General features: G+C 51.5%; 1 protein-coding gene across 7 annotated transcripts in view; it reads right to left on the minus strand.

Annotated features, from left to right (window-relative positions):
- CHD3 (chromodomain helicase DNA binding protein 3) overlaps positions 1-14199 on the minus strand; it is a 78553-nt gene that overhangs the window by 38606 nt on the left and 25748 nt on the right. For 6 of the 7 annotated variants that reach the window (XM_075908087.2, XM_075908086.2, XM_075908084.2 and 3 more), the window contains exons 5-8: positions 6924-7162; positions 5357-5487; positions 1453-1600; positions 617-679 (exon numbers count right to left, since the gene is read on the minus strand). In XM_075908087.2, coding sequence (XP_075764202.1) covers positions 617-679; positions 1453-1600; positions 5357-5487; positions 6924-7162 — 581 coding nt within the window. The remainder of the gene's footprint in view (positions 1-616; positions 680-1452; positions 1601-5356; positions 5488-6923; positions 7163-14199) is intronic. The other variant, XM_075908085.2, reaches the window with a different exon arrangement.

The following is a 14199-nucleotide window of genomic DNA, read 5'->3' on the forward strand; positions in this document are numbered from 1 at the left end:
ATTCTAAAGGTTTGGCGCAGTGTGCTCTTTTGGTAAGATCTAATGTATAACTGGGAATGTGGCTTGACCTTAGAGATCAGGAGAATCTGTTCTATACAATGAGTGGTGCTGGTTGTGGCACCGGAAAAGCTGGAGTGTCTAAGGGAATTACTTGTGTAACTTCTTGCTGGCCAGTGTGGCAAACAGAAGAGCTCTTTGTGACTGGTTTGGTGCCTTCGAGAGGAGGACTCCCAGTCTTGGGCTGTAAGTAGCCCTGTGTTTAAGCAATTTGCCCTGATTTGATGTCTCAGCAGTGCCCCTAGAAACCTGTTATATTACATAAGGATACTGCTTTCCTGGGGAAAGCATTCGGAGATCCATTGCTAAAAAGGGCTAGATTAGTGCTAATGTCTATTGTTATATGAACTAGAAACACTCAAATTCCTTCAGGGAAGCATCGTCCAGGTCAGAAGAGATACCACAATCTCTCCCGGCTTTGGGTTCTAACCATCCGGATTCACCTGAGGGTCAGGACAATTTCACTAAAATCTCCTCTCTCTCCTCCTTTAATGCACTCGATGTAGAGGCGGGGGAAGGGGGGAGAGAACCGTGGGGTATGGGGAAGGCAGACTCTCACCATGTGTCTGTGCAGTGCCCAGCACCATGGGGCTCCGATCCTGGATTGGGATGGTGGAGATTGCTGTAACACAATAACAGTCAGAGTTTGCACCACTGGAACACCCACAAGCTGGCTTTAAGTGGTCAGGAAAGGGTCACATGGCCTTTCCCCTCTAAGGGGCACTGGCTCCCCCTCAGCCAAAGGGCAGGGACCAGCTAGCTCAGCGAAGTGGGGGACAGTTATGGGACATCAGGCCTTTCCGCTTTAGAGGTTGCTGGAAGACACCACCTGACCCCCTAAGACAGCTCATGCCCTGAAGCATGGAAGTGGATGGCTAACCTGGGGTCCTCATGGACTGATACATTACAAGTATTTGAATACTACACATATTGCCTTGAGTGGCAGTTATCAGCTACCAGGGCCATTTTGCATAAGCCTGAGCGAGCTACATCTCAGGGACTGCTGTACCAAGTCAGACCATCCAGCTTCACTCCCCAGCTCATCCCCTGGCCTGCTGGGTCAGACCCTGGGGCCCATCTAGTCTGGTATCCTGGCTTGTCGCCTGGAATCCTGGCTTGTCGCCTGGCTGAGACCCCTGGGCCCATCTAACCTGGTCTGCTACAGTACAAACCCCTCTACTGCAAGCCAGAGACAGCCAGAGCATGTCTCAATCCATTGCAGGCAGTGAGCTGCCATTTCAACAGACATCACCACTCAGCCCTGCAGTGCAAAAGCTCCTCCCACCATTCATAGCCCCGCCCCCAGTGTAAAATAGCCCCAACCCTGGTGTAAAGCTCCTCCCACCCATCCAAGCCCTGCCCCGGGCTCCTCCCAGCAGCCTGGCTCACACTCACCCTTCTTCCTTTTCCGGCCTGGCCGGCCACGCTTGAGTTTCTTGACGCGCCCTGAGCTGTCAGACCGCACCGAGGAGCTGTGGACACTGGAGTTGTCAATATCGGACTCTTCCTCCATCTCGCCCACTTCCTCGCTCTGAAAGACATGCTGTACATAACCATAGCGGCCCTTGTTAGGCAGGGCTCATCCAGAGGCGCACAATGGGGGAAGGGACAGGGACAAGTGCTGGGTAAGATGGTGTCGGACACCCTCCCCCCGAGCCTAGCACAAGGGAACATCGCCAGGACCAAAGATGCAGACGTTCACACTTGCAGTCAGGCCTCGAAGCGGGGAACATCCCAGTAAGCACGCCCCCACAGTTGCACATGTGGCTCTGGATTGGAGAGGAGGCATCGCCCCAGGGCCACCTGGGACAGGTCGTAACCATGCCCCATTACTGCAAATAGTCAGGCACCATGTCCCCTGGTTCCTCACACCCTGGAGTCTTTCCCCAGCCACCTGGGTCAGAGCTCATCCATTCTGTGGGGAATCAGGGGGAAGGCTCTGTGTGGGTTTGCCTTCACCTCCCATTGGGTCAGCTAGCCCAAGCTTAAAGCCCAGAGGGCCAGGACATGGCTAAGGCTGAGAGACCAGGTTAAATGTACAGAGCAAATGTCCTATGTCTGTACTGCCACAGCAACGAGACCTGGAGCCAAGGCTTGCGCTATGGAGCTAAGAACCAGCCATGTCAATGTTCCCACGTGAGCTCTGAATCCTGGCGACAGGGAGGGGCTCAGAGCCTCGCTCCAGCCCAGTAGGGAAGAGGAGGAGGGGGGGGTCACACTACTGCTGCGAGCCTGAAATCTAGATGGGAGAGAGTGAAAGTGTTTTGTCTGAATACTGTTTGTGTGCCTCAGTTTCCCTTTATGTGTTACTCAAATATCTAGATGGTGTAACGTGAACAGAGAGCAAGTGTGAAAAATTGGAAAAGGGGTTAATAGGTACCGACATAAGACCAAGCTCTGAATATCAGACCTGGTTCTATAAAATCACCCTAAGGTGCAAGACAAGGGTTGCAGAGAACTCTGTGACTCTGGATCCACACCCCCGATGGTTTGGCTGGATGTTCCTGACTTCAGTGCTAACAAGCTCTGTGTCCCCAATGACTAATAAACCCTCCTGTGTCCCTCGCTGGCTGAGACAGACGGCTGGCTGCGGAGTTGGAGTTCAGGTCCTCTGGGAGCACGTAAGCTGAATGCCTCAAGGAGCTGTGGAAGCCAAGCAGGCCGGCCTGAGGCGCACTGCAACAAGAGTCCTGCCTGCCTTCATTCCCTGAGACAATGACTCTGTGACACCAGGTTACTGCCTTGAAAAACCCTCTGCCCTGAGTTTCGGAGCCTGGCTCAACTGACTCACGCTGTGGGACTGAAAATCACAGCGTAGATGTCTGGGCTGGAGCTCGGGGCTGCAAGACCCTCTCCCCTCATGGTGCCTCTCAGAGCCCCGGGCTCCAGTCCCAGACTGAACATCTACCTTGCAATGTTTAGCCCTTCGGCCCAAGCCCCAGACAGCAGAGCCAACTGGGGGTCCTTCACTGCAGCTCTGCTGTCACTGAGGGGTGAACTGAGTCACCACCCATCGCCCGATCCATTCACACACCCCTTGAAGCCTGCTGCAGGCCAGCCACGCGCCAGCAGTGGGCAGCTGGTCCTGGGACAGCCTCCCTCTGCCTGACTTTGCTGGGGGGGAGGGGCAACTCGAGTTCCCCCAAAACTAGTTAGCTCGACAAGGCACGTGCCACATCCTGCCTGTGCACCATTGGGAACTTGCATCCACTCAGGCGCATGGTGTAGACATGGCCTCAAAATGGGGCTCAGTGAGGGGGCTCAAGGCTCCAGGGGGGAGAGCCAGGGAAGGAGAATTGCCAGAAAACACCAGTGTAGGAGAGTTTCCAGAAGGAAGGAGCTAGCAAAACAGGATCATGTGGGGAAACTGAGGCAGACATACAATGGCAGTACTGCTCCAGGCCAAGAGGAGAAGGCCCTTATTATATTCCTGCTCTTCAGCGAGGACCAGTGACAAACTACTCAACTGCCAATAGTCCTCCAATGTCTTCCCACAGTTCCACCAAAAGGGCAGATGTGTTCTCCCAATTCTAGAGCAGTCTGACTCACAGCTATTCTCCCTCATGCCAGATGGCAACTAATTGCTAAGGTCCCTCATCCCGCACTGCCAGTCCCATGAGCTTGGTTTTCAGAAGTCAGAAGACTGCACAGGATACCATGAAGCAAGCAACTTCACAGCCATTGGGGGCACACTGAGCAGCCAAAGCAAAGACCTGGAGGCTATGTCTGCACACCACGCTCTGATTCTGATTTAAGGGAAGGGCTCCCATTCTGTCCACACACAAATCTTCCTGAGCTCTCGGTACTTAGGACCCTGCTGGCCATGGGAAGGAGCCCTGAGTCTCAGCCTGGTTATTTTGCAGCATGGACACATCTCAAGATGCAGACCCGAGTCAGATGGCCTGTGTGGTGTAACGCAGATGTCAGCACAGCCGGGAGACTGGGGTCCAGCCACCATAAGCCCAGATGCACTGTTCAGAGTGGATGTAACCCTAACAGACCTTTGGGACTGCACTGTCTCTCCTCCCTGCTCCAACCTCTTCCCTCTGAATTGCTGCCTCCTCTCCTATCAAACTCCGTTTCCAATATCAGGAACAAGCCATTCGCCTTCCGACACCCATCATTCCTCGACGCCTGCCGCAGGTCCATCAGGGCAGTTAGGATGGCCGGCTCTTGTGGGTGCGGGTGAGTGAACTGAACGGCCCCCACACCACAATTAACTGAGATCAGGTGGGTTTGTGGAGATCACTCTCTGGGCAGCACCAGACAGAAGGTTGGGTGAGAAAATCGTGGTGGATTCCATCCCATATCCAGGTGGTTGTGGCCTCACTCCAAGACAGCCCTGGGCTGAAAGTGTCCAATAGCGTCTGCAGTTGGTCGCTACCTCGCCTTCTGGCATTTGGGGTCATTCTCTAGTTTTAGCTTCCCGACGGGGCCCCAACAGCAAGTCACCAGCCCTCTCTGCCCTCTTTTCCCTGTCATCACAAGGGGAATTCTTCCCTTCATCAGGGCTTCTGCCCTCCCTCAATACTGGGCAGAAAGCAGGCTTGCTATCGCTAGAAGGGCCCTTTTGCCTGCAAATGTTTCACTTCCTTCCAGAACGTGCCCATCTACAGGTGACGGCTGAGCCAAAACCAGGACTAGTTGAAGCTACACCGGGTGCTGGATAATATCTAAGTCCAGGTCAAATGACCTGGCTTACTTCTCTTAAGCCAGAAGGGAAGTGCTCAACTTTCATTGACCACTTCCAAATACTTGTCTCTTCCTCATGTTCCCCAACTTGCATGGCGGCTTATTTTCCTCCTAACATCGTCCAGCACGCATCTGGGATCTCGTTTAAACATGCCTTCCAAGTTCAAGTCAGGGGCCAGCCACCATGATTGTGATTAAGAACATCGTTAGTGGTTCTCTCTACAATCAGGAGAGCTAGATACTCAGAAAGGGTGTGTGTGTGAGAGAGAGAATGGGTGTGTATCTGTCCTAATCCAGGCCCTGCCATCATGGGGACTTCAGACTTCTCTCCTCTGCTAGTTCAGCCTTCTGCAGAAACAAAGCTCCATGCGGTAGCTGAGAGACACTGACTGGCCTCTGCTAGGACACCACAACAGATGACCTAACAGCCCCTTCTGGCTTTAAACTGTGAAATTACAATGCGCCAGCTGCAGCCATATGGGAGGGGAAAAAACCCAGCAGCTTTTGTGAGAGAGTGACACAGCACCTCCCTCCTGCTCTCCCAGACCCTCCCCTCCCCCTGCACACACGGCCCAAAGGATCGTGGCCAGGAAGAAGCGTGGCTTACCGAGCTACTCTTCTTGCGCTTGCCTCCGATCATGCCCAGCTTGATCTTCAGCGGAGCCATCCTCTTCCCTTTCATCTTCCTCTTCATCTCCGGCACACGAGGGCTCTTGCTCCGCCTTTTGTGACCCGGCCCTTTGGTCAAAGGATGCTAGATCAGTCAATGGTTTCCAAATCCACCTTTTAGACAGGCAGGGCTAGCCTCTTGTCCCAGAAGGAGAAACTGAGGCACGAGACAGGGACTTGCCTGTGGTTACATTGCAAGTAGCTGGGGAGAGAATCCAGGGGTGTGTCTAGACTACATGCCTCCGTCGACAGAGGCATGTAGATTAGCCAGATCGGCAGAGGGAAATGAAGCTGCGATTAAAATAATCGCGGCTTCATTTAAATTTAAATGGCTGCCCCGCTCTGCCAATCAGCTGTTTGTCGGCAGATCGGGGCAGTCTGGACGCGCCGCGCCGACAAAGAAGCCTTTCTTGATCGGCACAGGTAAACCTGGTTTCACGAGGCATACCTGTGCCGATCAAGAAAGGCTTCTTTGTCGGTGCGGCGCGTCCAGACTGCCCCGATCTGCCGACAAACAGCTGATTGGCAGAGCGGGGCAGCCATTTAAATTTAAATGAAGCCGCCATTATTTTAATCGCGGCTTCATTTCCCTCTGCCGATCTGGCTAATCTACATGCCTCCGTCGACGGAGGCATGTAGTCTAGACACACCCCAGGAGTCCTGGCTCCCAGCCCCTCTGCTCTAACCCACCAGCCCCCACTCCTGTCCCAGAGCAGGGGAGAGAACTGAAGAGTCCAGATGGAAGGGGAGGGGAAGTGAGACACAGGGTGAGGGGTAACTACTGATGAAGGTCATGGGGGGCACCAGCCACGTGATACCCCCTCACGAGTCCTTACTCTGGGGGAAAGCTGGGACACTTCCCTCTCGACCCTGTCCCACCTTCTCCCCAGCTCTTCCCCCAAGCGACACTGCCTGGGGATTAGTGGACCTGGGGGTCTGGCATGGCAGCAGGGATCAGGCCCCAGCCTGCTCTCCTTCCCCGACTCCTGACTGTGTCACTTCGCTTCCCGTCAGTGAGTGCGGGGTTGGTCCTGTCCCCTCCCAAGTGATGCTGGGGGAGCAGAGTGGGCTGGGGCCCTGTTGCGCGGCTTCTCTTCACTGCTGCTGGGGAGCCTGACCCACTGCAGGCACTGGATCCTCCCCGGCCACCCAAAGGCAGCCGCTATGGTATCTGCCACCCATGGCGGTGGGGGGGGGGGAGGGAGGGAGGGAGAGAGGATGTGCCTCTCTTGTGTTCCCTACACATGTTGATCCCCCACAGGGCCTTTTCTCTCCTGGCCCTGATGCATCACGGGAATTATAGCTGCAGGTGTCTCATGCAACCATTGACCCGGAATCTAGGTCACTAAAGTACAGACTCCGTATCCCATGATGTACCATGGTCTTGGAGATGCAGTGCCTCCTGGTAATCCCTGGTCCCAGTGCATCATGGGAGACAGTCCAACATGCCCCCCCCCCCAGGTTTTCTATCTGCCCACAAGAGCAGGGAACCCCGGGCAACTCACCTTTGCCTTCTTTGGTTTTGGCTTTGCGGATGGGAGCAGGTTGCGGTTCGGCAGCTACGGCCGACACAGCCGCCGACACCTGCTCAGCCACAGCTGCTGCTGCCGCTGCAGCCGCCGCTGCCACAGCTGCTGCTGAACCCTTGAAGGGATTGTTGGCGCTGAACTCCCGCCACTTGGCTCCAAGGATGGTCATCATCTTGGACATGGGGATCTTGGGGTTCTTTTTGGCAATGAGAGGCCTGCGCAACAGGAGACAAAACCCCAGGGGAGGGTCTGAGCACAGTGTGGTGGAAGAACCCCTCCCCATCGAAGTGCCTCCCTCACCTGACTGGCGACAAGCAACTGCATGCTTCAGCCCGCCACTGCTCCAAGCACCGTCATCCCCAGCCACCAATCTCCTGAGTTCCTGTCTAGTTCAAGACCCCTGCTCTGCCCAGGTCCCGCCCACATGCCAACCTTTTCCCCAAGACCAGGTCTGGGCAAAACACAGCCCGCCAAGCCACCGGATCCGGCCCATGGATGCTGCAAGGAGACCCAGGCAGGCTCCCCACTTGCCTCGCCCCACCCGCATGCCACTGAGAGACGAAGCTGCAGAACAGCTTCACATTAAAAACTAAGCGGGGAGGGGGGGGGATAGGACTTTAGGAGCTGCTCCCTCTCCCAGCACAACCCTACTGGTCGGCTTCTGGACAGAAACTGGCCAATGGGAGCTGCCAGTTTCAATAACAGGCAGCTCCTAGTTATTCACAGAGCACATGACTGCAGCCTGTGTGGGGGTGGGGCAGGCAGGGAGGCTGATTTTTAAGTCTTCTAACCAAACTCTGCCTCTGGCACCCGAGCCTCCCCATTCTGCAACCCTCTGCCTCCCCACTCCTGCCCCCTACTCCACATACCCAAATTTTCTGCCTCCCTCCTGTACCCATACCCTCTCCCAGATCTGGCACCCCAGTTCCCTGACCCAGATTACAGTCCCCTCCTGCCCTAGCTCACAACCCAAACATCTGCATCCCCTCCTGTGCCCAAATTTCCTGCCCTAGGTTACAGTATAATCCCTTGCACCTTAGTCCAGTGCCCTAGATCACAAATGCCTCTTTCACCCAAACTCCCTCCCTAACCCCAAGCTCCCATCTGCACCCAACCTCTATCCCAGACCCCACTCCTCCTCCATTAATATCATGGAAGAGTGCGGTCCTTGACCACTTTCCAAATTCTTGGAGTGGCCCATCAAAAAGTATTGCCTACGACCCTGCCCTGCCTTTCCCCACCCACCACCTCTTTCCACCCCTGCTCTGCTTCCAGCCTGCCTCTTCCCATCCTTGCTCTGCTTCAGGCCCCGCCCACATGCCAACCTTTTCCCAAGACCCTGCCTCACCTCTTCCTGCCCCCACCCCACCTCTTCCTGCCCAGCCCCCGGCCCACCTCTTCCTGCCCCTGCCCTGCTACTTTCCAGCCTTGCTCTGCCACTTACCACCCCACCACTTCCTGCCTCTGCCCCACCTCTTCTCACTTCTCCTCCACCCTGTTTCTTTGTGCCCCCCTGCTCCTTTTCTTTCTGGCCCTGATTCATCCCCACCCACCTCTTCCCGCCCCCATCTTACCTGCCCTGCTTCTTCCCAACCCTGCTCTTCATGGCCCACCTCTGCTCTGTCCCTGCCCCACCACTTCCCTGCCCTGCCTCAGCCCCACCTCACTTCTGCTCTCCCCTACCCCACCTCTTCCTGTTCCCACTCTGCCCACCTCACTCCATTTCTTTCCACACCATTCCACTCCCTCCCCATCAGCATCTCCTGCACTCACACTGGGGGAGAGAAGGCAGAGCTGATCAGCAGGGCTGCCAGTAGGTGCTGAACTCCCCGGTTTTTTGCATGCCAGCACAGAATTGGGTTCAGGCTCTCTGCAGACTCAGGCTGCCTCAGATAAACTGCGGCCTGAAGCAAGTGTTTTCTGGACCACCATAAAAGCACCAGACTTGGGTTTTGCAGATTTGGAAGTGCCACTGATTTACAGAAGGGTGAGAGGAGAAAAAAAAACCCTGAGCATTCAATTCCTCCCTCTCTCTCTTCCCCCGGCATAAACCTGCCAGTGGCTCCACTGAAGCCAAGGAAGACTGAATCTAACCTGACAACAGCTTTAGACTGGTTTTCTTATGGAAAGTCACACTGCCGTTCTACCACACTGACTGGGCTGAACACACAAAACACGGGTGCACATTCTGCAGCGTAGGGTTCAAAAAAGAGCTAGATGAATTCATGGAGGATCGGTTAATCAATGGCCATTAGCCAGGCTGGGTAGGGAGGATGTTCCTAGCTCCATTTGTCGGAAAGGGCGACAGGGGCTGGATCACTTGATGATTCCCTGTTTTGTTCATTTCCACTGGAGCACCTGTTATTGGCCGCTGTAGGCAAGATGGACCTTTGGTATGACCAGTCTGGCCATTCTTATGATCTTATAAGAAAAGCGGTAGTGCAGCCAGAACACACAGCATCAATCATCCATAGAATAATATTTTATCCAAGCAAGCACATCTGCACGTGCTGCCCCTTTGCTCCCTAGACCCCCTCCCTGGCGAAGCAAGTTGCAGCGTTTCCTGTCACTCGCCAGCAAAACAACAAGTGCCAAATGCCTTATGATATGTCTGTGTTCAACGACTTAAAAGAGCAGCCAGCACCTGCACCGATATTGATCTGCTTTAGGACACACCTTGCTCACGGCAGCATTCACTTTAGAGCGCTGGGAAACTCAGTACTTAGAACTCCAGATTCCCAGGCAAGCAGACACATTACTAACCACCAGATCTTGTAGCACACTATTGCGTCAGCTGCAGAGTTGTATCACAATGGAACCCAGACACCACAAAGTGCACTGGGAGCCCAACTGGGCCAGGTGAGAAATGATTGGTAAGAGAACATAGCCGCCTGGTCCAGTCTATGGGGGACCACCTGGGATGCAGCACAGAGGGGTTCTAGACCCAGCTTGGCAACTTCAGGAGAAACTCTCTCCCACACTGTGCCTCAGTTTCCCCTCCCACCTCCATTTTTTGCTTATTTTGGTTGTAAGTGCTTTGGGTCAGAGATGGACTCTCACTTGCACTGTGGTGGCACCGATCTCAGGAGGGTGGGGGAGAGCCCTGATCTCAGCTAAGAGGGGTCTGTACAGCACCCAGTACCCCAGGAGCCCTGATCTCACTCAAAAGGATCCATGAAGTGCTCAGCACAACATAGAAGAAGGCTGCACCACAAGATGCTCTTTATTTTCTTCCGTTGACAAGTGTCTTTGAGTCTGAATTATTTACCATCCTGCCTCCTAATGCACCAGTTAAGTGGTATGAAACACATTAAGCAGAGGAAATGTAGGCTCCCTCCTTTGTGAAGCCCCAACAGAGAGATGGGTCAGCTATGAGAAAACACTGAATTCTTTAAAAACCTACTTGAAACAGGAGGAGCCTTCACAGGAATGCCAAGCAAATATTTTCAGCCCAAGCTCCATAGATTTGGCACCACCAATGAACATTTGGCGAATTCATGTCAGTTTCACTGAACTGTTTGCATCAAGGAAAAAGAAACAACCACGACATTCCATATGAGTCCAAACGTTTCATTTCCACCTGTTCCACCCATTTCAAGTTGGGGATTCTAACCTACTTTTCATTGAGAAATTTCTTCCAAATGTATTTTTTAATGGGAATCAAACCAAACATTTTGTTCCAAGTCGAGCTACTCTTTACAAAAAAAATCAACTTAACCACAAATTCAAAACATTTTGTTTTCAGTATGGCCAGAGAAGCAAAAAAGTTCCATTATCTTCACCACTTTTCCAAGGCAGGCAGTAAAATGAACTAGCGGCCTAGACAGATTCCCACAAGAGGATGGAAGTGAAAACACTCAATCTGTCTAGTTTAGTCACCTCTCTAAGGGTACATCTACACTGCACAGCTATTTCGGGATACCAAAGGTACGAGGAGTAACGGTAGTTTGAACTAGGAAGCCTAGTTCGAACTACCTAGTTCGTGCCCCGTGTAGCCGCGCTGCACGGGGTTCGAACCAGCGGGGTTTTAAAAATGGCGGCTCCCCGCTTATGCAAATGAACCCCGGGAAATTCAAATCCCGGGCTTCATTTGCAAGTGCGGTATGCCTACATTACCCTCCTAGTTCGAACTAGGAGGGTAGTGTAGACATACCCTTACATATTTATTTGGGCATAAGCTTTTGTGAGTAAGATGCATGGAATGAAAATCACAGAGGTAAGGATATATTTATGTACTAGCATATCAAAAGAAGGGACTTACTTATCAACTGTGGGACCAGTGTTAACAAGATCAATTCAGTCAGGGTATGTCTACACTAGCCACCTAGTTCGAACTAGGGTGGCTAATGTAGTAATTCAAATTTGCAAATGAAGCCCGGGATTAAAATATCCCGGGCCTTTATTTGCATGTTCCTGGGTGCTGCCATTTTTAAATGCCCGGTAGTTCGGACTTTGTGCCCGCGGCTATACGCAGCACGGGCTAGGTAGTTCGAACTAAAGCCCCTAATTCGGACTACTGTTTCTCCTCATTGCAGGAGGAGTAACAGTCGTCCGAATTAGGGGCTTTAGTTCAAACTACCGGTGTAGCCGCGGGCAGGGAGTCCGAACTACCAGGCATTTAAAAATGGCGGCGCCCGGAAACATGCAAATAAAGCCCGGGATATTTTAATCCCGGGCTTCATTTGCAACTTCGAATGACTACATTAGCCACCCTAATTCGAACTAGAGTGGCTAGTGTAGACATACCCTCAGAGTGGAGGTGATTCACTCCCAGCATTTGATGGGGAGGTGTGAATATCAAGAGAAAGAAAATTACCTTTGTAGTGAGATAATCATTTTAAATCCTTATTCAGTCCTAATTTGATCCTGTTTAATCTGCGAATGAATTGCAGTTCTGCTGTTTCTCTTTGTAGTCTGGTTTTGAAGATTTTTAGGAAAGGATGACTTAAATCTACTCTGTGGCATTCAATACAGAGGTCCCAGGTTCAAACCCTCTTGCCCCCACTGGCCATTTATATGAGACCATCAGACAGCAGAACGTGCATAAGCACAATTAGATGGCATGTCAAAACTCCCTTCTCAGAAGAAATTTTCTAAAAGTGGCTTTACTGTAGCTAAAGCATGCAATACTGACCAATGTAAAGGCTCATAAGGCTAAACAGAAAGAACAATTAAATATCTCTTTATGCAGTTAGAGTTGAAACACCAGGAAACTAACACCCAAAGCAATGCACATCAGATGCTAAGGATGTTTCCATAGGAGTGATTTGGTTGTGACAAAAAGTGACAGCAAGCCAGCAGAAACCAAGAGAGAGGTAGTTGTGAGCATGCTCCTAGGAGGAGGCCAAGCTCCTCAGACCACAAGTCTGGGTAGAAAGGCAGCCTTAGAGATTCAAAGATTCCAAGGCCAAACAAAATCCTCTGACCACCTGTAGAACACAACGTAATTGCCATTTGAACTGGAGCAGATCTCATAGGGTAGAAAAAAAAAACACATCTTGATTTCAAATGTAAGACTATGAGCAAGGAAACAGCCTGCTTGTATTTGATCCTACTGCATTTAGATATCAGGACTTGGTGGATATTCATGGGAAATAAATAGGATGGCACCATATCTGACTTCCATTAACCATTTCTACAGTGAACAGAACCAGACATCTGGGTTTTAAGTAAGGATGTAAAATCCCATTTAATTGCTTAAATGCAGTGCTAACATTGTGCTTAACTTTTAAGCAATTAAAGGGAGATGGAGGCAGCGCTCCAGCAGGCCTTGAGCGCCCCCACCTGCTGGAGTCTAGCTAAAGTTGCCTCTGCTGCAGGCTGCTCCCGTCTCCCTCATGGGGGAAGTGACTGCAGCTCCCAGCATCTTTGCAGGGACTGCCACTGTACCGCCTGTGGGGGCGGCTGGTTCCCAGCCCACATGGGGAGGGGCCATCAGGGCTGGAGTAGTCTTCCACTCACAGCTGGGCTGCAGGCAGGGGGCTGCTCCCAAGTACTGGTTAGCCATTACCCAGTCAGCATTACCCATTTACCTGGTTACCCATTAACATCCCCTCTTTTTAAGGGGTAATGTGTGCTCTCTTTGTGACACATCTGACCTGTAGCAAACACATCATCTATACTCCCTTCCTAAACAGACAAATACCCATCAGGGATGGTCCAGCCATGAATTTGTTCTGGGTTGTACCCCGTTTTTATAAATAACCCTAGGGATCATTACACAGAAATTGTTCCATGCTGCAAAGCAGATGAGCTTGGAGCACTGCATTTTGGGTACTGCAAATTAGCAGCCATGTGGCCAAATTGGAGAGACAACAACAACAACAAAAGAGTAACAACATCAAAAAACACTCAGGCTACGTCTAGACTGGCATGATTTTCCGCAAATACTTTTAACGGAAAAGTTTTCCGTTAAAAGCATTTGCGGAAAAGAGTGTCTAGATTGGCATGGATGCTTTTCTGCAAAAGCACTTTTTGCGGAAAAGTGTCCATGCCAATCTAGACGCGCTTTTGCACAAAAAAAGCCCTGATCGCCATTTTCGCGATTGGGGCTTTTTTGCGCAAAACAAATCTGAGCTCTCTACACTGGCCCTTTTGCGCAAAAGCTTTTTCACAAAAGGACTTTTGTCCGAACGGGAGCAGCATAGTATTTCCGCAAGAAGCACTGATTTCTTACATGAGATCGTCAGTGTTCTTGCGGAAATTCAAGCGGCCAGTGTAGACAGCTGGCAAATTTTTCCACAAAAGCAGCTGCTTTTGCGGAAAAACTTGCCAGTCTAGACACAGCCTCAGAGCATTAGAAAACATGACCAGCGAGGAACGCTTGCAAGAACTGGGAAGATTTAGCCTAGAGCAGTGGGTCTCAACTAGAAGTACGCAGTGGTCCTTCAAGGGGTACATCAATTCATCTAGATATCTGCCTAGTTTTAGGATCAGCTACATAAATAGAGCAGTGCACAGATATAAAACTTGTATCTGCATCCCATCTGCGATTCGTAAACATGGTCCATGGACATAAAGCAGGAATCTGCAGATTTGCAAGGCTCCATACATAAACAGCAATGGCAAAATCAGTGCAAAAGTTTCATACGACTTGCTTATCTTATTATATATATCCTATACGCAAATGTATGGATAGTAATTATATTCCAATTGATTTATATAATAATATGATGAAAACTGGAAAGGAGGCAATTTTTTAGCTTCGGCTGTGACACTTTTGTACGTTTATGTCCGATTTGAGAAGCAAGTT

This window comes from Pelodiscus sinensis, chromosome 22, assembly GCF_052426305.1.
Source record: "Pelodiscus sinensis isolate ZL-2025 chromosome 22, ASM5242630v1, whole genome shotgun sequence".
NCBI classification, from domain to species: Eukaryota; Metazoa; Chordata; order Testudines; family Trionychidae; genus Pelodiscus; species Pelodiscus sinensis.